Raw genomic sequence first — 21,586 nt, forward strand, 5'->3', positions numbered from 1 at the left:
CTTCAGGTCAACCTTTTTCTGAACCATGTAGAGTTCCCTGAACCAATCATATGCCCTCTTACTTCTGGGCTTTTGAATGTGCTCTTTCATGTGCCTAAAGCCCTAATGCTAATGCCCCACCCTGCCCCCATCCCCAATACCTAGCTACTCTTGTTTGTCCTGTTGGTGACACCTACTCCTGTAAAACTCAAAACTACCCTCTCCTTTTAGCCTGGGTTAGGTATCCACATCTCTTGCCCTCATAATGCCCTGTCAAACATTTATCACTTCTTTTTTTTTTTTTTTTTTTTTTTAATTTTTAAAGTTTGTTTATTTTGAGAGAGGGAGAGAGAGAATCCTAAGCAGGCTCCACACTGTCAGCACAGAGCTCAGCATGGGGCTCAAACTCACAGACCGTGATATCATGACTTGAGCCGAAACCAAGAGTTGGACACTTAATTCACTGAGCCACCCAGGCACCCCGGTCACTTCATATTTTAAGTGTATGGTTATGTAATATCTTCTACCATTAGAATTAAGTTTCTTGAGTCAGATTTCTTTCTCCCAAATGACTGGCACATAGTAGGCTTTCAATGAATAATTGTTGGACAAATGAATGGATCTTGGCCATGAGTTCCAGGTTGGCACATATTTGTAGGCTTCTTCTGAACTGGCCTCTTTTTCCTCTTGCTCCTTCCAGGACCTGGGTTTCAGTGATGAGACATGGGGTATGATGTAACCCGTTTCCAGGGGGATGTTGACGAAGACCTTATCTGTCCTATTTGCAGTGGTGTCTTGGAGGAGCCAGTCCAGGTGAGTCGGTCTGGTGGCAGGTTTGGTGGGGCACTAGATGATAGTAGAGCTAATAAAAATGTTCATAAGTAATGGGACCAGTGGGAAGTCACTGTGTTCTGGCCTCCCTCCCCCAATTGCCCCTCCCCCACCCCCTTGGCAACACACACATACAGAATAGAGGTTTGGTGCAGAGGAGCAGTGGCAGCTACAAAAGGAATAGGGCCTTTCAGAGTCTGTCTAGAGGTGGATGCCACAGAAGTCCAGCGCTTCAGATTTTCTTCTGAGGTCACTCTGAGATTTATTCTGCTATAAAATGGTCACCTGTTTTCTGTCTTCTGACAGTAGCTCAGGAACTTCCCTTTGTAGGGTCTCTGACTAGGTTCCATGTTCCTACCATGTTTGAACTTCTGGACTCTCCTAAGTTTTCTCTGTATTTTGATGATGTAGTGTTTCAGTTAATCAGCGAGTCTGCCTGCAAGCCTTTTCATCCTGCCCTACTCTCTAACAAAGAGGGAGTAGGGAACTGTATGTACTGTCCTATTTCCTTCTTGGGACTTGCTGGAAAAACCAATTAAAAAACAACTTTTAAAAAATTCTTGAAATGTTTATTTATTTTTGAGAGAGAGAGAAAGTGCAAGCGGGGAAGGGGCAGAGATAAAAGGAGACTTCAGGCTCCCAGCTGTCCGCACAGAGTTCGACGCGGTGCTCAAACTCACGAACTGCGAGATCATGACCTGAGCCGCAGTGAGTCACTTAACGGACTGAGCCACCCAGGTGCCCCTTAATTTTTTTTTTTTTTAATGTTTATTCATTTTTGAGACACACACACACACACACAAAGTGTGAGCAGGGAGAGAGTAGAGAGGAGACACAGAATCCCAAGCAGACTCCAGGCACCGAGCTATCAGCACAGTTCCTGATGCAGGACTGGAACTCACGAACCCTGAGATCATGACCTGAGCTGAAGTCAGACGCTTAACTGACTGAGCCATGCAGGTGCCCCATGGAAAAAACAATTTTTTTATTTTTTAATTGTTAAAAACTAATGAGGAGAAACTCGTGATTAACAGGCAAGTATAATAAGTGAGATGAAGTCTTAACAGTAGCATTCATGGGACATCATCCTGCATGGTCCTTATTGCCTGCCCTCTGTAAATACCAATGAATCCTCTGGCAGTCCTGGCTGGCTAGACATAATCCCATTTTCCAAACCAGGACACGAGTCAGTGAGGTCTCACGGCCCTTCCCCAACTCATTGCTTATACAGCTCCTGGGGGCTCCTCTTGATCCTTTGAGTATATTCTTATTCCAGTGTTCAACCAGTCAAAGGAGCACTGAGCTGACTGAAAGGTGCCTGAGCTGACTGAAAATCCGACTGCATTCCAATGGCAGCTAGCCCTGGACCTATACCCTGTCTGGGCCTTTGCAGCCTACTGCCAGTAGAACTATTGGCTGGGTGTGGAGCAAGCTATTGGTGGTGTCGAGAGGTCATGGGGTGTGTCAGTTCCTTCCCTTCCCCTGGCAGGGCCTTGTCTGTTTTCTGGCACTATCATTTGAGTTGAGTCACGTGTGGAGAAGTCAGTGTTGGTTCATAACTAAGTCAGGAGTTGCCCCCCCACCTCCACTTTTTGGGAGTAGGCCAGGAAGACCTCAGGATGCCAGGTTACCAGACACATATCCAAGGGTAGAAGGCACCTGCTAGGAATGCTGATATCCCTACATCATATTTATTTAATTTTTGAATAGGTGATAAGTTCATATGGTTCAGAAACCAAAAGAGTAGAAAGAGGCATACCATGAGAACTCTTACTCCATCCTTGTCCCAGCCCATATAATCTCCTCACAGTTAACTCTTTTTATTATTACTTCATTTGCCCAACTTTCTTACGTGGAACATAGCGCATTCTGTATATTTCTGCAGGGGTGGCAAGATTGGATAGAATGGTCACGAAAGAGGTGACAGTCGGGCTGAAATCTGAATGACAAGGAGATGTTCATGCTAGGATTTAGTGGAAGAGCATTTCGGGCAAAGAGAAGCTACAAAACCGGAGATGCTGAGGCAGGAGTGAGCTGGGTATAGACAAAAACAGAAAGGAGGTCAGACTGGCCTGAACACAGCACTGGGAGCATGGTGTGTGGTGAAGAGAGGTCAGAGGCACAGGGCCAGATCAAGCAGAATTGTATAGGTCCTGAGTAGGAGTTTGGACTTATTTTAAGTACAAAGGGAAGCCATTGTAAACTTTTAAGCAGGAGTGATATGATCTAGTTTGCATTTTTAAGTGATCACTGTGGCTGACGAATGTAGAATGAATTATAAAGGGGTGAGGTAGAAGTAGGGAGACCAGTTAGAAGACATATTTAATAATATAGGTGAGAGATGATAGTTTGAACTGGGTTAGTGGCAGGACAGATGGGGAAAAGTGGACAAATTTAGGATTGTTTTTTGGAGATAGGATCTGTAAAGATTTTGGAAAGAAATATATCTTTGAGTGAAAAATAAAAATGTATTGACAGTTGCATTAGTGACATTGTGAATGACTCCTTCTGTTACAAAGCCTTTCTTTGTTTTGGTCTTTGGTGCCTGTGTGCACCTTGGAGGCAGAACCTGTCTTGTATTGTAAGCACCTAGCAGAGTGTTTGGGAAATAGCACACCATTCGTTCATCAACAACTACTAAATGCCTACTGTGTTTGTCCCTTGCCAGAGGCCAGGGAATCCTCTCACTTTGAGGGATTAAACTTTAGAGGTTATCTGATTTATCAAAGAAGTAAGCTGAAATACGATCTTTATGAAATTGAAAAGAATGTGACTCTATGAGAAAATGGCTCTGTTTGGGAGGATAGGCCTCACCATTGGGATTCAAGGCAATGCCTCAGGTCAGCCCTCATAAAATAGGAACCTGGGCCCACACAGAGAGGACTCTTAACTTCTCACCAGGAGTTCAAGGTGCTTGTTTTGTTTTGCTTTCTTATATTGCATTTTTGCCAGTAAATCTCTTCCCTGTGTCCTCTCTACTCATCCTTCAAGACCCATGTCAAATTATGTCCTCCATAATAAATACGTGCCCTGATTGACCTAGCCTAGAAAGATCTGACCCTCCTTTGGATTTCTTTGGCAGTTATTGTGTATGCAATCCAGTTGGCAATTAATAATCGACTGCCTTGTGTCATCTCTCCTATTGTCCTGGAATATTATTTATACCTCTTATCGTTACATAACTTTTTACTTGTTTGTCTTATGTCACAATTCGTTTGGAATCTTGAGCACAGGAAACCTATCTGAAGCCTGTCCCTACACAGTGTCTTGCCCATAGTGCATCTGTCCTTCCCTGTGACCCCCAGGGACCTCTGGCCCTGGAAGCTGCTCAGAGGCTTGAGTAGCTTTGCGGAGTTATCATATTCAGGCTCTTAGCTCCTGCTAATTCTCTTGTGCCCCTTTTGCCCTGCTCTCCCTTCTAGGCACCTCATTGTGAGCATGCTTTCTGCAATGCCTGCATCACCCAGTGGTTTTCTCAGCAGCAGACATGTCCGGTGGACCGTAGCGTTGTGACGGTCGCCCACCTGCGCCCAGTACCTCGGATCATGCGGAACATGTTGTCAAAGCTGCAGATTGCCTGCGACAACGCTGTATTTGGCTGTAGTGCTGTTGTCCGGCTTGACAACCTCATGTCTCACCTCAGCGACTGTGAGCACAACCCCAAACGGCCTGTGACCTGTGAACAGGGCTGCGGGTGAGATTACTTCCCTTCCCCTGCCCCATACAGATAAGGACCTTCCCATTTATAACTCCCCCTCTCCCTCCACCCCTTTTTCCCAGATCCCTTGCTCACCAGCTAAGGCAGTTTCCTGTGCACATACACAAGGAGTGTCCTTGGCCTCCCTGGCTCTCTACCCCAAGATGTCACTTCGTGCTGCTTTTTCAACTATGATCTTTTTGCTCTTGCTTTAATAAAAGAAATGAGGCAGCAGTTCCCAATCTGTGTGCTAACACTAAGGATTGATTTCCTTTATTCTTCCTTTTCAGCCCAGTACTACTTTCTCTTTGTCAGATTGACTGCTTTAATTTCTAGCCTTCTCATATTTCCTCTTGCCCTGTTCCTTTCTTTCTTTGGGGTGTGAAATAGTTGATTACATGCTGATAGCCAGGTCTGTGAATCTAGGGCTTCTCAGAAGGAATGAGTGAGAAGGAAAGGAGAGCCATGTGGTAGATAAAACACTGTCTTAGAAAGGGAAAGAGGCCCAGAGAAAGTAGATAGCAAAAGGATGTGGGGGGAGCTGTGGAGAAGGAAGTGAAAGGAATAAATAAGAGGGGAGGCCTGAATGTTAGAAATCTGGGGTAGAAGAAAGCCCACTCAGCAGTTTTGTGCCTTTGCCCACATGTCCCATTGAGCGTTTCTGTTCTGTTTGTTTCCCACCCTGGGTGGCAGCCTGGAGATGCCCAAAGATGAGCTGCCAAACCACAACTGCATTAAGCACCTGCGCTCAGTGGTACAGCAGCAACAGACACGCATCGCAGAGCTGGAGAAGACCTCAGCGGAGCACAAACACCAGCTGGCGGAGCAGGTAAGGCCCAGAGAACATAGGGGAGAACCTGTCCTTAATATGCAGACATGTGTATATAACAGATGTGTGACTATGTGTAACTGCATGCGTGTGTCTGTGTGTATGTGCAGAGAGCCATGGGTGAGAAGCACCAGTGAGCCTGCAGCTCGGTGCCTGTGCTTGTGTGCCTGGGTGAGTGGATACTCTGCCTCTGGCTTGGTAGGGAATCAGATTGGAGCTCGTCTCCCTTTCTTTCATCCCATCAATGTCATTCATTCACCTAACATTCATCAAATGCCTTCTCTAAGAAGGTACTCAGCTAAGCACTACGGATACAGCTGTGAATGAGATAGTCATATCCCTGTCTTCCTGAAGTGTATAGGTCTGGTTTTTCCTCAGATCTCTCAGTTGCCCTCATTCTCAGACTAACTTCTGTCTTTCATCTGTTGTCTGCCCTAACCATCATCCCTGGTTCTCCTTCCCTCCAACAGAAGCGAGATATCCAGCTGCTAAAGGCATACATGCGTGCAATTCGCAGTGTCAACCCCAACCTTCAGAACCTGGAGGAAACAATTGAATACAACGAGATCCTAGAGTGAGTGTCACTCAGGACATGGAGTCACTTGCTCCACATCCTGGCACCTAGCCCTGAAAGGAGGAAACGCAAGGGATGGCAGAAGGGCGGGTAATAAAAGGGCTGGGCTGGGGCCACCGCTTTTCAGATGTTGGGATGAAGGATAGGGACCAAGGAGAAGAGGATAACTTCCAGCCCCACTATAGGATCTCCTATTCTATTGGGTGGATGGAAGGGAAAGCTTACCCAAGTATTCAGTTCATTGAGACTTAGGTGAGTACCCACATGTACAGAGCCCTGTATTAAAGGCTGTGGAGTGTTAGGAGGGCCAAAAAGAAATAGACATTGTCCCTGTTGTCAGGTAGCTTACAATCCAGAGAAGACAGTCAGTGCAAATCCAGGGGAAGGATCTAAAATGCAGCATAAACAAGCAAAGTCTAGAATCCCTTTCAGTGCTGGAGTCCCATGCAATTCATAGACTAAACTCTTAAGTGTGAATCAATATATAGAGAGTAAACAGTGCTGCATGGGACACAGTATAGAGGAATAATCACTTCATTTGGTAAACATGTGTTGAGCACTTAGTACGTGCTAGGCACTGTGTGTGTTTAGTATTGAGATTTTTAAGAAAAATGACAGAAACTCTGCACTTTTGAGTTTCATCTGGTGAGTGACATGTGGTGACTCACACGGGACCAACTAGGGAAGGATTTAGAGTTTCTGAACTAGTGATGGAAAAAGGAAGATGGGAGATTAGGGTTAAGCTGAGCACCAAGTGGGTGGTCATTCCTATTAGGAGAAAAAGCCAATGAAGAAAAGGGGGATGAGCTGGAATGACCACCTTCAACCCCCTCCACACAGGTGGGTGAACTCCCTGCAGCCAGCAAGAGTGACCCGCTGGGGAGGGATGATCTCGACCCCAGATGCTGTACTCCAGGCTGTAATCAAGCGCTCCCTGGTGGAGAGTGGCTGTCCTGCCTCTATCGTCAACGAGCTGATCGAAAATGCCCACGAGCGTAGCTGGCCCCAGGGTCTGGCCACGCTAGAGACAAGACAGATGAACCGGCGCTACTATGAGAACTACGTGGCCAAGCGCATCCCTGGCAAGCAGGCTGTTGTCGTGATGGCCTGTGAGAACCAGCATATGGGTGACGACATGGTGCAGGAGCCGGGGCTTGTCATGATATTTGCCCATGGTGTGGAAGAGATATAGGAGATCTCGACGGGCTAGCAGGAAGAGATGGCAGTCAGAAAGCCCATCGCTCCAGCAGCTGGTCCCTGAGTCCTCCCTACTACCCATAGTACTGTGGCTTACACACGGGCCACATGTTTCCCTGCTCTTCTGGCACTGAAGGGCCCCAGGGCACTTTGCTCAGCCTTTCAGGTGGGAAACACAGATTCTTTCCTTTTCGTAATTTCTTCCCCTAAGATGTCTGTAAATTTTCAGTCAGTTTGGAAAAGTCCTCACCTCTATATCTGTTTTCCTGCCTAGGGTCCCTGGTTCTAGATATTTTTAGAAAGCACAAAGAATTTTCTCTAGAGGATCAGGGTGGAGTGAGGAATATCTAATCGTTCCCCCTCCTCCGAAACCAGGGAATCAGAGCAGGCAGGCCTGTTGACACTAAACAGCACTTAGAGGGCAGCTCTGGGGAGCAGACATCCTGAAGAAATGGTAAGGGTGGAATCAAAACCCTAGAAATAAATAATGAGGCCAGTAACTGGCCCTTAGGGAAAGACTGGACCTCTGTGCCAAGCAATACTCTGTCCAGCCCACCTTACAGGTGCAGGCTCTTGCTGGTTCTGCAGGTGTGCAGGTTAGGATGCCGAAAATTTCCAGATGAGCTCTTCTTTCCTACATTTTCTCATAATTAGGGAATGACAGGGTTGGGAGTAGGGGATTAGTCTGTTGAGGTGGATGTGTTCAGCAAGAAGCAGCTCTCTGGCTTTTGCTGAAATCAGGTAGGCACTGCCTCTGGCTTGGGCCGTAATAGTTCCATAGACCCCTCTCCAGCCCTGTGATTGTAACTAGTTATTTTGATAATTTCCTTTGGCCATTGTTTGTATTTCCTTCTCTCCCTCCCCCCGCCCCCCCCCCCCACTTTTTTTTTAGAATGGCCTGGTTATGGCTACCCTACTTTTCCAGTCCAGCCACATTGTTGGCAATCTAATTTATTTACTTTTTTTTTTTTTTTTTTAAGAAAGGAAAAAGAAAAAAAAATTAACAAAGCTTAAAACTTTCTTTTGATATTCCTATTGTGGGGGTTCTGGATAGGGTGGGATGGGACAGGGATGGGATCTGTTTTATATTTTTCCTTTTCAGCACAATCTTTGGCTTTAATATAAGAAGGGCCCAAGGGAGTCCTTGGCTGAACTTATGTCTGCCCCAACCCTCCATAACCCCATCTGAGATGAGACGCTTCTTTTGTTATTCCAGTGATGGATGTGACAGTCCAACATCAATGCCTGTGCCCTCTGAACTTTGCTCCAGTCCTTCCAGGGGTCTCCTTATAAAACTCTGTATTAATTTTGAAGACCTTGCCATCCCCCCAACCCCCAGTTTCCTTGGAGATACATAGTTGGATTCTAAGCTTCACCAGGCAAGATGGGAGAGACATGATATCTCTGTGTCTCTGAGTACAGGCTGTGCATTGTCTTACCCATGCCCTCTGAGAACTTCAGCTCCATTTTAGGCTACCCAGGCATTCCTTGATCCCTAGCTAGGGTGGCTAGTAGAGCTAGAGAAGGGGAGGGATAGAGGGTGTGATTATTCTAATATACCAGTGGGAGTGGGGTTGAAGACATATGGCCATATAACAGTTTCTTCTCTCTTTGGAGTTTTATTCCGGGCCAGCTTGCCTGCTATAGGTCTGGGGAGTTGGGTCATGGCTCCACTGGGAATGGGGTGGAGGGATACAGCTTGAAGGGAGTAGGGAACAGTCCTGTGTTCCAGCTCCAGGACATTGTGCTCAGGAATTTGAAAACGCTGCTATACTTAGTCTGGTTACTACATTTCTTCCACTCCCCTCTGACCCTGCCTGCCTTACTGAGGCCCATACTCTCCTGTCATCACCTTCAGACAGAGCCAGGAAGCTCAGTTAAGGCTTCCCTCCCCTTTGCACTAGTGTCTCTGCGGGTTGCTGGTTGTGTTATATGTGCTGTTCCATGGTGTTGACTGCACTAATAATAAACCTTTTACTCAACTCTCAATTCTTAATTCAACATCACTCCCCTTCTTGTGATGCTTTCTCCTCTGCTTTGCCCTTTCTCTCACCTTGATTCCCCTTATTTCTTGCTTTATAACCTACGTTTGTCATAGAACTAACCTCTGTTTTAGGAGGATGTCTGTCTGGGATTGTGCACCTCACTTTGCTCTGTGTGCTCTCCTCCCACTTTCCCTCCTGTCTCCTGTTCTGTAGAAGCCAACATGTTCTCTCCAGTGACCTGAACTGTGTTTTTTTTTTCCAGGGTTTGCCTTTGCCCAAATTCCATGTCTTCCCTAAGTGTTCCTGGGGTTTTAGGACAATTTCAACAGAAGAGATGCATGTACCTTTCTCCATTGTCCCACAAGCACCTTTGCTTTGGAATCTGGGATTCCATCGCAGTCAGGGATGTCTCCACTACCCAGTGTCTCCTAGCCAGGGAAGTAAATGTGAGGAAAGGAACCTGGAATGATGGAACCTGGTGTGGTTGTCAAATCTTGATAAACCCTTTCACAGGCATCTGCTGCCACCTTCTCCCTGCCATGAGAAAAAGAAAATCTTTTTCCCCCAGTAGTATATTTGCAATTTGTTGAGCATTTATGATGCACTTCCTGTAAATCCATTAATACCCTCGATACTCTAGTGTGTGGTTAAAAAACAAAAGGGCATAAGGACATTCCTGTGCTCTGAATCTGCTACACTTTCATGTGCACAAGGTCTGATTCTAAAACACTGGTGAACACATACATACATACACTATATATATATATATATATATATATATATATATATATATATATATATAGTCTAGTGATACCAGGAGTGCTTTTTTTTTCCCCTGAAGCTTATTCAAAATTACTTTCAGAACCTGTTGCTCATTCTTGTGAATGTCACAAATGGTGCCAAATCAATCTTTTAGGGTATTTTGGTTTTTGGAAACAATATTCATTGAATATTCTGCAAGGAACTCAGGTGGGGATGGGTGTCATGTAGCACAATGGCACCTACTTTCAAAGAATGTATTCCATAATGGAGATAAGTATATAGGAATAATAAATGTGGTAAGTAGAGCTACAAGCAATATGTGAGCAGAGGGAAGATAAAGGCACCGATTCTGATGGGTACCAGGAAATACTTGTTTAGGAGAAGTGGTATTTATTCTAGATCAGAGGTTGGCAAACTGAAGATTGCATCCCGCTGCCTGATTCTGTAAAAATGTTTTACTGGAACCCAGCCATGCCCATTTGTTTATGTATTGTCTGTGGCTGCTTTTATTTTTTTTTTTTTTTTTTTTTTTTTTTTTTTAATTTTTTTTCAACGTTTTTTATTTATTTTTGGGACAGAGAGAGACAGAGCATGAACGGGGGAGCGGCAGAGAGAGGGAGACACAGAATCGGAAACAGGCTCCAGGCTCCGAGCCATCAGCCCAGAGCCTGACGCGGGGCTCGAACTCACGGACCGCGAGATCGTGACCTGGCTGAAGTCGGACGCTTAACCGACTGCGCCACCCAGGCGCCCCAACTGCTTTTAGATTATAACAGCAGAACCGAGTAGTTGCCACAACACTATGACCCACAAAACCTAAAACATTTGCTACTTGGCCCTATAGAAAGTTTGCCAGCCCATTGTAGACTTTTAAAGTCAGGAGAATGGGTGGGGAAATATAGAGGGTTGGTTTTGATTCTTTACTTCAGTGTGTTAATTTGAAGAATCGGAACATTTTCCTACATTGCCAACATAACATGCTTAAAATTAACAATCTATATTCACACTTCCCTAACTGGTTTAAGAAAGTACTTTTAGAGCTAATTTTTGTCCAGCCCTGGATCCAATCCAGGAACCATGTATTAACTATCTTTTGCACTCCTGCAACAATCTTTTTTGTAACACTGATTTGTTGAAGAGATTGGGCCAGTTGTCCTGGAGAGTGGTCTTTTTGGATTTGATTGATTGCTTCTGCGCGGTGCCCTTTAACTTCCTCTACCCTATTTTTGCTAAACAGAATTTGATCCAGAGCCTGAGAGATTCAAGTTAAGCAGTTCTGAGGATAGAAGACATCACAGGAGAGCTGTTCTATGTTGTGTAACATCAGGTGATAGGCCCAATTGTCCCACCATTAGTCTGATCTCTTCATGGTATACTTATATGGTTGAGAGGTTTTTTTAAAAGCTGCTCAGGAGCCCTGAGGAGGGGGCAGCTGGCAGTGCAGTTCAGGTGGGTTGCTGCCATACAGCAACAGGGGCCCCATATTGTCAAATCTTATTGCTTCTCAAGAACCATTGGACATCCTAATGTTTATTCTAAATGCCACAAGTTTTCAACGTTGGCTTAATTAAAAAAAATTTTTTTTGTGGGCCAAAAAAACAAGGTCCACCAGTTTGCAACCTCTGCTTTTAGGTTGAGACCATAGTGTGAATAAAAACAAGTTATGGTGAAGGATATATTAAAGAAGGAAGACACCAGTGCAATCTGGAGCATAGAGTTTGTTGAAGGAAATGGTGGAAGATAAGACTAGAAATAATTTGGGGCCAATTCTTGGGGGGCTTTGAATACATGGCAGGGAATTTGGTCTTTAATTTTTCAGGTAAGTTTTTGACGAGGAGTAACCTCCAACTCATGATTCTGGTGGCAATGGAAAGACAGTGAAAAATTGGTGACAATACCAAATAAGCTTTGCAGTAAATCATGCAATAGGATGAGAGCTTGAAAGAGCAGGAAAGAGGACACGAGACAGGGAATAAAGTTGACAGGCCTTAGTAAGTGACTAGATTCACTCAGCCAACACTTAGGGCATACCTGTCATGTGCCACACGTGACATGTATTTGAGATGCACAAATAATTGAAAAAAAAAGTCCTTAAAGGAATTTGCAGTTTAGTAGGTGACAGACACTTGAACAAAGGAAATGTAAAATAATATATTGCTAATAAGGACTAAGTACAATGGAATGATGAGGAGGAAAGGGTTCAACTACCTACTACCAACGGTGACATGCTTCTCAGAAGAATCACTTAGGGATGGGGATGCCTAGGTAGCTGAATCGGTTGAGTGTCTAACTCTTGACTTTTGGCCCAGGTCATGATCTCATGGTCATGAGATCAAGTGCTGTGTCCAGCTCTGTCCTGGGCATGGAGCCTGCTTAAGATTCTCTAGGGGCGCCTGGGTGGCTCAGTCAGTTAAGTGTCTGAATCTTGATTTCGGCTCAGGTCATGATCTCATGGTTCATGAGTTCAAGCCCAGCGTTGGACCCAACATAGAGCCTGCTTGGGATTCTCTCTCTCTTCCCCTCCCTCCTCTCTCTCAAATATAAACATTAAAAAAAAAAAAGTTCTCTCTCTGCCTCTCCCCTGCTTACTCTTTCTCAAACATTTTAAAAAGTGACCTTTAAAAAAAATCCTTTAAAAGAAGAATCACTGGAACGGAGTTCTGAACAAGATCAGATACTGGCAGTGAGGAAAGAAGGTTGGACATTTATCGTGATTTGGGCACTATTGTAAGTATCAAACATCTCATCATCCCAACGGTTTTTATCAAAAGGTGCCTATTGCCATCTCCATTTTCTATGTGGGAAATAGCCAACAAAATTCGCATAGCTAACGATTAGAACTGGGATTTGAACCAAGAAAGTCATTTCAGAGCTTGAGTTCCTAACCAGTGCACGTAACCAGGGTCACGTAACCAAAGATGAGTCACAGATAAAAGACTGAGATTTCTCCTGTGAGAATGAAAAATAGGGTCATTATTAACCTGAATAGGCAGGAGGAGAGGATGAGCAGGTTTCAACGGTGAAGTAATGAGCTCAGGTGGGGAACGTTGGGTTGTAAATACTATCACATAAAGGTATTTAGCCAGTAAATGGAAACGTGGATCTGGGGCTTAAAAGCATGTGGATTTGGGAGTTATCTGCCCAAAGGTGGTCAAGAAATTCTAGGAATGAAATGCCAACACCAAAAGGACAGGATGAAGGCTAAGAATGGACCGGGGGTGGGTGGATTCCAGAAGTAATCTGGAATAAATTCTGGAAATAGATGCATGATAAAGTTGGCTACTGCTGCAGCTTAAAAAAAGATTTAGAATGATTTTTTTGTATGATAATAGGATTATAGTGTGTGTGCGTCTTGAGTACAGTTGACAAGTAATGAATCATTTAAATGTGGCTCATAAACTAGCTGTGAAGGAGTTCCAGAACTGTTTTGTGCAACGATGGCACTGCATAGTCACATAAAAGCAATTTTGGGTAAGGTCTAATTTGTCGCTGAAAAGTTTAGTAGGGGAAGGCATTAGCTACTCAGTTATAAGAGAAAGAACTTCATGAGAGAAGGTATTAAGTTGTCAATGGAGATGCTCAGCCTGATTAAATTGGGGGTATCTCGCTGGGAAGAATTAAGGATTTTTAAAAAATGGTTGAATTTAGGCAGGGTGTGTTGATCACAGAAGCATGTTTCTCTTTTTGTTTTAAAATACCTTTTTTTTTAACGTTTATTTTTGACAGAGAGAAAGAGCACGAGTGGGGGAGGGGCAGAGAGAGAGGGAGACAATCCGAAACAGGCTCCAGGCTCTGAGCTGTCAGCACAGAGCCCGATGCGGGGCTGGAACTCAAGGACCGTGAGATCATGACCTGAGAAATTGGATGCTTAACCGACAGAATCACCCAGGTTCCCCTAAAGTATTTTTTTTATGTTTATTTTATTTTTAATTTTTTTTTTAACGTTTATTTATTTTTGAGACAGAGACACAGCATGAACGGGGGAGGGGCAGAGAGAGAGGGAGACACAGAATCGGAAGCAGGCTCCAGGCTCTGAGCGGTCAGCACAGAGCCCGACGCGGGGCTCGAACTCACGGACCGCGAGATCGTGACCTGAGCCGAAGTCGGACGCTTAACCGACTGAGCCACCCAGGCGCCCCAATGTTTATTTTATTTTTGAGGAAGAGCAAGGGAGGGGCAGAGAGGGGGACAGAGGATCTGAGGCAGGCTCCATGCTGACAGCAGAGAGCCCAACACAAGGGCTCCAACCCATGAACTATGAGATTATGTCCTGAGCCAAATTTGGAAGCTTAACCGACTAAACCATCCAGGTGCCCCTAAATAAACATTAAAAAAAAAAAAATGTATCTCACGATATTTAAATGTGGTTACTGCAGAAAAAAGTATTTACTCTCTTGAGCAACACTGCTGATTTATAAAACCTAATATCTTAATTTTTCCAATAAACTCTTCCCTACCATTTTCTTTGTAAAAACACTAATTTTAAAATTCAATGTGTAACACTTCCATTCTATACATGTGGGCCGATATTAATCCTTCCCCTTCTACAAATACTTTTTTTTCCCCCACAAATACTAAGTTTTCGTTTCAGGTTCCCCAATGAGCAGAATAAGAAGGGCAAGATGAGATGGAGCAAAAGAAAGCTTAAGAGTTGTCTGGTTAGCCTCCAGATCAAAATATAACCAAGAGTGACATTAAAACAACCCCTTCAGGAGCCCTCAGATTTCCAAATAGCTCTGAGGCTCAGAGTCTTTGATTTGCCTGGAACACTGTAGATCATCCAGATCAACTACCATCATGAAACCAAAATCATGAACAAGATTCTATATCCCCTCTGCTTGATTGTCTCTAAGAAAGTCGACCATCATCTGAGTCCCATGGGAGACACCTTCTATTACTAGATATTGAGTCAAAATCTACCTTCCTGATGCTTCAGCCTATTGAAACCCAATAGTATCTTCTGTTATTCTGTTTCTGTGTGACAACCTTCCAATTAGATGAAAAGTTGGCTGTCATGTCCTTCCTAAGGCTTCTTCATGCTAAACACCCACAGTTCTTTCAGTATCATTTCAAGTTCCTTCTCAATTCTGGCAATTGACCAATGGAAACACTGAGAACCCTCAGGGCAAAATCAATGTGACTCTTATAGTGGTGAAACTGGGGCATCTGGAAGGCCACTGTAACAGATGATGTGATGGAAGAAGAAATGATTGATGAATCATGGGCATAGGAGAAAAGAAAATGTCAGATTAATTCTTAAGATTGGAAACTAGATGGAATTGAGAGAATAGTATTAACAGAAATGGGAAAAGTCGAGAATGTCATCTTGGGAAAGGAGCAGTTTGTGTTTTGGGTGACATTAGGTCAACTATGCAGTCATAGGTAGCTGAAGGTACAGGACCACAGTTTGGCTTGGGATTTTTGTCTTGGAGTAGGAAAAAGAATGGAGCTTTTGGCAGAATTCCACAGAAGGAGGGAGAAAACAAATGAGATGGAGAAACAATGTTCTAAGAGAAGAGAGTACAGTGAGTGTCTCTGAAGTCCAATAAGAAATCAATAGTTTCGGGGGCGCCTGGGTGGCGCAGTCGGTTAAGTGTCCGACTTCAGCCAGGTCACGATCTCGCGGTCCGTGAGTTCGAGCCCCGCGTCAGGCTCTGGGCTGATGGGTGGGAGCCTGGAGCCTGTTTCCGATTCTGTGTCTCCCTCTCTCTCTGCCCCTGCCCCGTTCATGCTTTGTCTCTCTCTGTCCCAAAAATAAAAAATAAAAAACGTTGAAAAAAAAAATTAAAAAAAAAAAAAAAAGAAATCAATAGTTTCGGGGGCACCTGGGTTGGCTCAGTCAGTTAAGATATGACTTTGGCTCAGGTCATAATATGGTTCGTGAGTTTGAGCCCCGTATCGAGCTCTGTGCTGACAGCTCAGAGCTTGAAGCCTGTTTCAGATTGTGTCTCTCTCTGCTCCTCCCCTGTTCGCACTCTGTCTCTCTCTCAAAAATAAACATTTTTAAAAGTTTAAAAAAAAGAAAGGAAGGAAAAAAGAAAGAAAGAGAGGGAGGGAGAGGGAGAGAGAAAGAAAGAAAAGAAGGAAAGAAAGAAGAAAGAAAGAAAAAGAAAGAGAAAAAGAAAGAAAGAAAGAAAGAAAGAAAGAAAGAAAGAAAGAAAGAAAGAAGAAAGAAAGAAAGAAAGAAAGAAAGAAAGAAAGAAAGAAAGAAAGAAGAAAGAAAGAAAGAAAGAAAGAAAGAAAGAAAGAAAGAAAGAAAGAAAGAAAGAAAGAAAGAAAGAAAGAAAGAAAGAAAGAAAGAAAGAAAGAAAGAAAGAAAAAAAGAAAAATGATTTCAGGGCTCCTGGGTGGCTCAGTCGGTTGAGCATCCGAATTCAGCTCAGGTCATGATCTCTTGGTTCGTGAATTCAAGCCCCACATCTGGCTCGCTGCTGTCAGCGACAGATTCTCTGTCCCCCTCTCTCCCCTGCCCCCCCCCCACTCTCTCAAAAATAAACATTAAGAAACTGAAGGTTTCAGGGGCACCTGGGTGGCTCAGTTGGTTGAGCATCCAACTTCAGCTCAGATCATGATCTCACAGTCTGTGGGTTCAGGCTCCACGTCAGGCTCTGTGCTGACAGCTCAGCGCCTGGAGCCTGCCTGCTTCGGATTCTGTGTGTGTCTCTCTCTCTACCCCTCCCCTGCTCATGCTATCTCTCTCAAAAATAAATATTTTTTAGGGCGCCTGGGTGGCGCAGTCGGTTAAGCGTCCGACTTCAGCCAGGTCACGATCTTGCGGTCTGTGAGTTCGAGCCCCGCGTCAGGCTCTGGGCTGATGGCTCGGAGCCTGGAGCCTGTTTCCGATTCTGTGTCTCCCTCTCTCTCTGCCCCTCCCCCGTTCATGCTCTGTCTCTCTCTGTCCCAAAAATAAATTAAAAAAAAAAAAAAAAAGTTGGAAAAAAAAATTTAAAAAAAATAAAATAATAAAATAAATAAATAAATATTTTTTAAAAATTAAAAAAAAAAGAATCCAACTTTAGCTCAGGTCATGATCTCAGTTTATGAGTTCGAGCCCAGCGTTGGGCTCTGCACTGACAGCCCAGAGCCTGGAGCCTGCTTCAGACTCTGTGTCTCCCTCTCTCTCTGCCCCTCCTCCTTTCACACTCTCTCTGTCTTTCTCAAAAATAAACATTAAAAAAAAAAAAAAGAAATCGAAGTTTTCAAAGTTAGCAAAGGTTTTCACAACAGAGTATTAAGATAGTAAGAAGCTAGAGGCAGAGAGTATACATTTTATTCAAAAAACAGAAGTAGAGATGCCTGGCTGGCTCAGTTGGTGGAGTATGCAACTCTTGATCTTGGGGTTGTGAGTTCAAGCCCCATGATAGGTGTAGAGATGGGTGGAGGTGTAGAGATGGGTGGCTTAGTTGGTTAAGCATCTGACTTCAGCTCAGGTCATGATCTCACCATTCATGGGTTCGGGCCCTGCATCGGGCTCTGTGCTGACAGCTCAGAGCCTGGAGACTGCTTAGGATTCTTTGTCTCCCTGTCTGCCCCTCCGCCCCCCCCCCCCACACACACACACTCTGAGTCTCTCTCAAAGGATAAATAAGCATTATAAAATTTTTATTTTATTTAAAACACTTTTGGGGCGCCTGGGTGGCTCAGTCAGTTGGGCGGCCGACTTCGGCTCAGGTCATGATCTCGCGGTCTGTGAGTTCGAGCCCCGCGTCGGGCTCTGTGCTGACAGCCCAGAGCCTGTTTCGGATTCTGTGTCTCCCTCTCTCTGACCCTCCCCCATTCATGCTCTGTCTCTCTCGTCTCAAAAATAAAGAAACGTTAGGGGCGCCTGGGTGGCTCAGTCGGTTAAGCGTCCGACTTCAGCTCAGGTCACGATCTTGTGGTCCGTGAGTTCGAGCCCCACGTCGGGCTCTGGGCTGATGGCTCAGAGCCTGGAGCCTGCCTCTGATTCTATGTCTCCCTCTCTCTCTGCCCCTCCCCCGTTCATGCTCTGTCTCTCTCTGTCTCAAAAATAAATAAAATGTTTAAAAAAAAATTAAAAAAAAAATAAACGTTAAAAAAAATTTTTTTTAATAAAAATAAAAAAAATAAAACACTTTTTTGCGTTTATTTTTGAGAGAGAGGGAGAGACAGAGTGTGAGTGGGGGAGGGGCAGAGAGAGAGAGAGGGAGACAGAATTTGAAGCAGGCTCCACACTCTGAGCTATCAGCGCAAAGCTAGACTCGGGTCTTGAACTCAAGAATCGTGAAATCATGACCTAAGTTGAAGTCCAACGCTTAACCAATTGAGCCACCCAGGTGCCCCATTAAAAAATTTTAAATAAGGGGCACCTGGTTGGCTCAGTCGGTTAGGCGTTGGACTTCGGCTCAGGTCATGATCTCGTGGTCAGTGAGTTTGAGCCCCGCATTGAGCTCTGTGCTGCCAGCTCATAGCCTGAAACCTGCTTCAGATTCTGTGTCTCCCTCTCTCTCTGCTCCTCCCCCGCTTGCTCTCTGTCTCTCAAAAATGAATAAACGTTAATTTTTTTTTTAATTTTTAAATAAAATAATCTAAAGAAAAAATAGAAGGAAGTAGAAAACAACGTGATGATTTGGAACTGTCAAATAAAAGTGTAGTTTTGTTCTGATTTAATGGATTGATCCTGTGCAATTTGAATGTGTTATGGAAAGGATGTTTATGTAAGTTTCCTTAGGACTTTGAAATGAGTGGGCTTTACAAGCCTATGTGGAGAAGGTAACTTTAGGGCAAATGAGCAAAGTCAAATACCAAGCCAGAAACTACAGAATGCCTGGGGGGACCTGATCGTATAAGTCAAGGAAAAGTATAAGGATAGGGGATTTGTTGGGATAAAAGGGGTAAAGTGAAGGAATTGAGGAGTTCAGGTGGGCGGTGGGGATGGTAGAAATGTATCTATTGTACATGAAGGTTTGAAACCTTGGCCTCTCACCTATGACAGTTACAGGGAAAATATTTGAGAGCGAAAGGTATGATCTCCAAACACCAAACAACCTCTGCTAGCTTTTCCGTCCAGATCCTCCATTTTGTAAGCCATGGTGCCTTCTTCCCTTCACAATATAGTTGTTGGTTGCCCTCTGCTGGTCAATTTTGGTCTTGACTCTCCAGACATTTAAATCTGAGAGCATGCGCAAAATGGCATTTGGTAGGAAGCTTGAGTACTGAGCCTGTTAGTTTATTAACTCATTCACTACATATTTGCTCACATCTGTGTATAAAAACCTAGTAAATGAAATACAAAAAAACCAAAATACACAGTCCAAACTCTCAAGAAGCTTACAGTCCAATCTGAATGAAGATTAAAACATGTATACGTAACTACTGTAAAAACACATCGAGGGGCACCTGGGTAGCTCAGTCAGTTGAGTATCCAGCTCTTGATCTTGGCTCACTCAGCTCAGGTCATGATCTTATGGTTGGTAGGACCTAGCCCTGCATTGGGCTCTGTGCTGACAATGTGGAGCCTACTTGGGGTTCTCCCTCTCTGCCCCTTCCCCACTCACGCTCTCTCTCTCTCTCTCTCTCTCTCTCTCTCTCTCTCTCTCAAAATAGACATTAAACACAGACACACAGACACATAGACATAGACACACACACCCACACACACACACCCACACATCCATTTACTCAACAAAGATTTTTTTTTTTTTAATTGAGTGGCTTATATGTGCCAGGAATTTACGTCCTACTGGGGAAGATTGGGGTATTGTAGGTGACAAGTAACTAGAGAAGACTTCTCAGGACAACTGACATTGAAGTAGAGGTTGAGTAGAAGGTGAAGATGAGAAAGATTATTTCAGGCGGAGAACAGAATGAACACAGACAAATACTATACCAGGAATGCCAGTGGATAGAATGTAGTGAATGTGAAAGAATGGTTAGTGAAAAGGGACCAGGTCAGGAAACCCAAAAAGCAGCCATGAAAGGGTTTAAGGTCTCTGGCTACGACTGGATGCTTTAGTGCAGCTTTCCATATATTAACTCATGTGGTCCTCATAACCCTACTTTCCTCATGAAGGCCCCAGCAAGTAGTGGGTCTAGCCTGCCCTCACCCTGAAAAAAATGGACAGACTTAAGACATATTTAGGAAGCAGAATAAATATAACTTTTAATTCTTACAGAAGTGTGTCAAAGGAGATTCCTTGCATGCAACCAGGTGGATGGTGGTGGTAGAATGATGGGTTCCAGCTGGAGGAATCAAGAGCTTCAAGGAGGAAACATGAAAGGATGTGCAGGATGGGAAGGGATAAATGATGGGGTATGAAGGAGGGAAGGGTACAGTGGTGAGGGTGATCTCGGAGAGAAGAGCATGAAAAAGGGTATGAAGGCAGGAAACTGCAAAGTGTAAGTGTGGGGAAAGCTCTATGAATTACTACTGAACTCCCTGCACTTGGGGAGATTCATCTTGGAGAAGATGCTGCTGTGCAAGAAATGAAATACAAAAAGAACATCCTCAACAAGTATCCCAGATATTTCCTATGATCAGAAATTGGTGGGGGGGGGGGGGGGGAGGAAGAACCCAGTAAGGTGAGTACAGGAGGGTTAGAGGTCAGAGAAGGAATTAATTCCCTAACCCGGTTAATGCACGGAAAATTTAGAACAGTACTTAGCACATAATGAGCATTCAGTAAAAAGTGTTATCTCCCCACACTCCAGCTCCAGCCATTATGTTTCATAACATAAGCTGTTATGTTTGACAGGCTACTCCCTCCTAGCCCAGTGATTTCTGAGATGCGCCTCCTCAAAGAAATCCAAATGAGAGTATGCTTTTTCCTGGGTCTCAGTGATAATCAGACTTCTGGTCATGAAATCCAGAGATGCCCTCTCTTCCTGGAAATTCTAATTTTAACTATTACAGCACAGGAGGCATTCAGATTTCCAAAAGCCTAACCCTTCTTCAGCCAAATCCTTTGCTATTCCCTTCCCCAAGAATGAAACGTGTGTCAAAGCTCTAACAAACCTGAAGTTACAGAACTGCGAAGGTGTCCAGTATCCTAGCAGCCGATACAGTTGTGCAAATTAAGCTTCCCATGATCACCTCCATCCGTCCCAATCCAGGGGTGAGACCTCTCAGCTATTTCTGACACAGAAAGGTAAATGCTGGAAAGACACGTGCGAGGGGAGTTCCTTTTACGTATCCTGAAGGAGAGGGAGAGGGAAAAAAAGCGGCCGTCACGAACAGGATTCGAACCTGTGCGGGGAAACCCCATTGGATTTCGAGTCCAACGCCTTAACCACTCGGCCACCGTGACTTCCAAAACTATGTTTTGCCGCGCGCTTACAGAAGGGGTCCGCACTGCGATCAGGGAGGGAGTGTGGCAATGGGAAGCCGACTCCGACCACATACAGGATGTGTATCCTGGGACCCCCGCCCTTTGCCCCTTACCTCGCTTCTATGCCACTCAAAGGAACAGTCGGATGGACCGGGTGACTCAGGGAGGGAAGAGGGGTCTTAAAGAGCGTATGCTATTTAGAAAGCGATGGCGAGGCCTGTGAAGGAAGCAGTTGGAGGGAAGGTACTGGGACCCAGGGTAGCGGCTAGAGGACTCCTCGGGTTAAGGAGTGAGAGGGGTGCTGATGGAGACTCAGGAAGAGTTGAAAAGGGGAACTTCTGGGGATGGATGAAAGAGAGGAAGTTCTTGGGGAAAGGGGTCTGGGGTTCCTTGGAATTAAGGACTCCATGAGGGGTTGGGAATGTGCTGTGAGCTGGGGGCGTCCCC

At 44.6% G+C, this 21,586-nt stretch overlaps 1 protein-coding gene and 1 non-coding gene across 2 annotated transcripts; one reads left to right on the forward strand and one right to left on the reverse strand.

The window, feature by feature from the left end:
* Positions 1-679: 679 nt before the first annotated feature.
* Positions 680-9,096, forward strand: RNF41 (ring finger protein 41). The gene is made up of 5 exons (XM_058742396.1): positions 680-792; positions 4,233-4,504; positions 5,201-5,336; positions 5,807-5,910; positions 6,751-9,096. Exons 1-5 carry the CDS (start codon positions 703-705, stop codon positions 7,100-7,102), a joined length of 954 nt encoding a protein of 317 aa, XP_058598379.1. The 5' UTR covers positions 680-702; the 3' UTR covers positions 7,103-9,096.
* Positions 9,097-21,036: 11,940 nt separating this feature from the next.
* TRNAS-CGA (transfer RNA serine (anticodon CGA)) lies at positions 21,037-21,118 on the reverse strand. Its single transcript has one exon. It is a non-coding gene; the product is annotated as a tRNA-Ser (tRNA).
* Positions 21,119-21,586: the final 468 nt, after the last annotated feature.

The sequence above is a fragment of the Neofelis nebulosa genome, chromosome 8, assembly GCF_028018385.1.
Source record: "Neofelis nebulosa isolate mNeoNeb1 chromosome 8, mNeoNeb1.pri, whole genome shotgun sequence".
NCBI classification, from domain to species: Eukaryota; Metazoa; Chordata; class Mammalia; order Carnivora; family Felidae; genus Neofelis; species Neofelis nebulosa.

Coding starts and splice junctions, on each gene's coding strand:
- RNF41 (XM_058742396.1), top strand. CDS start 703: ATGGGGTATGATGTAACCCGTTTCCAGGGGGATGTTGACGAAGACCTT. Junction 793..4,232: donor TCTTGGAGGAGCCAGTCCAG/GTGAGTCGGTCT, acceptor TCTCCCTTCTAG/GCACCTCATTGTGAGCATGC. Junction 4,505..5,200: donor ACCTGTGAACAGGGCTGCGG/GTGAGATTACTT, acceptor CCTGGGTGGCAG/CCTGGAGATGCCCAAAGATG.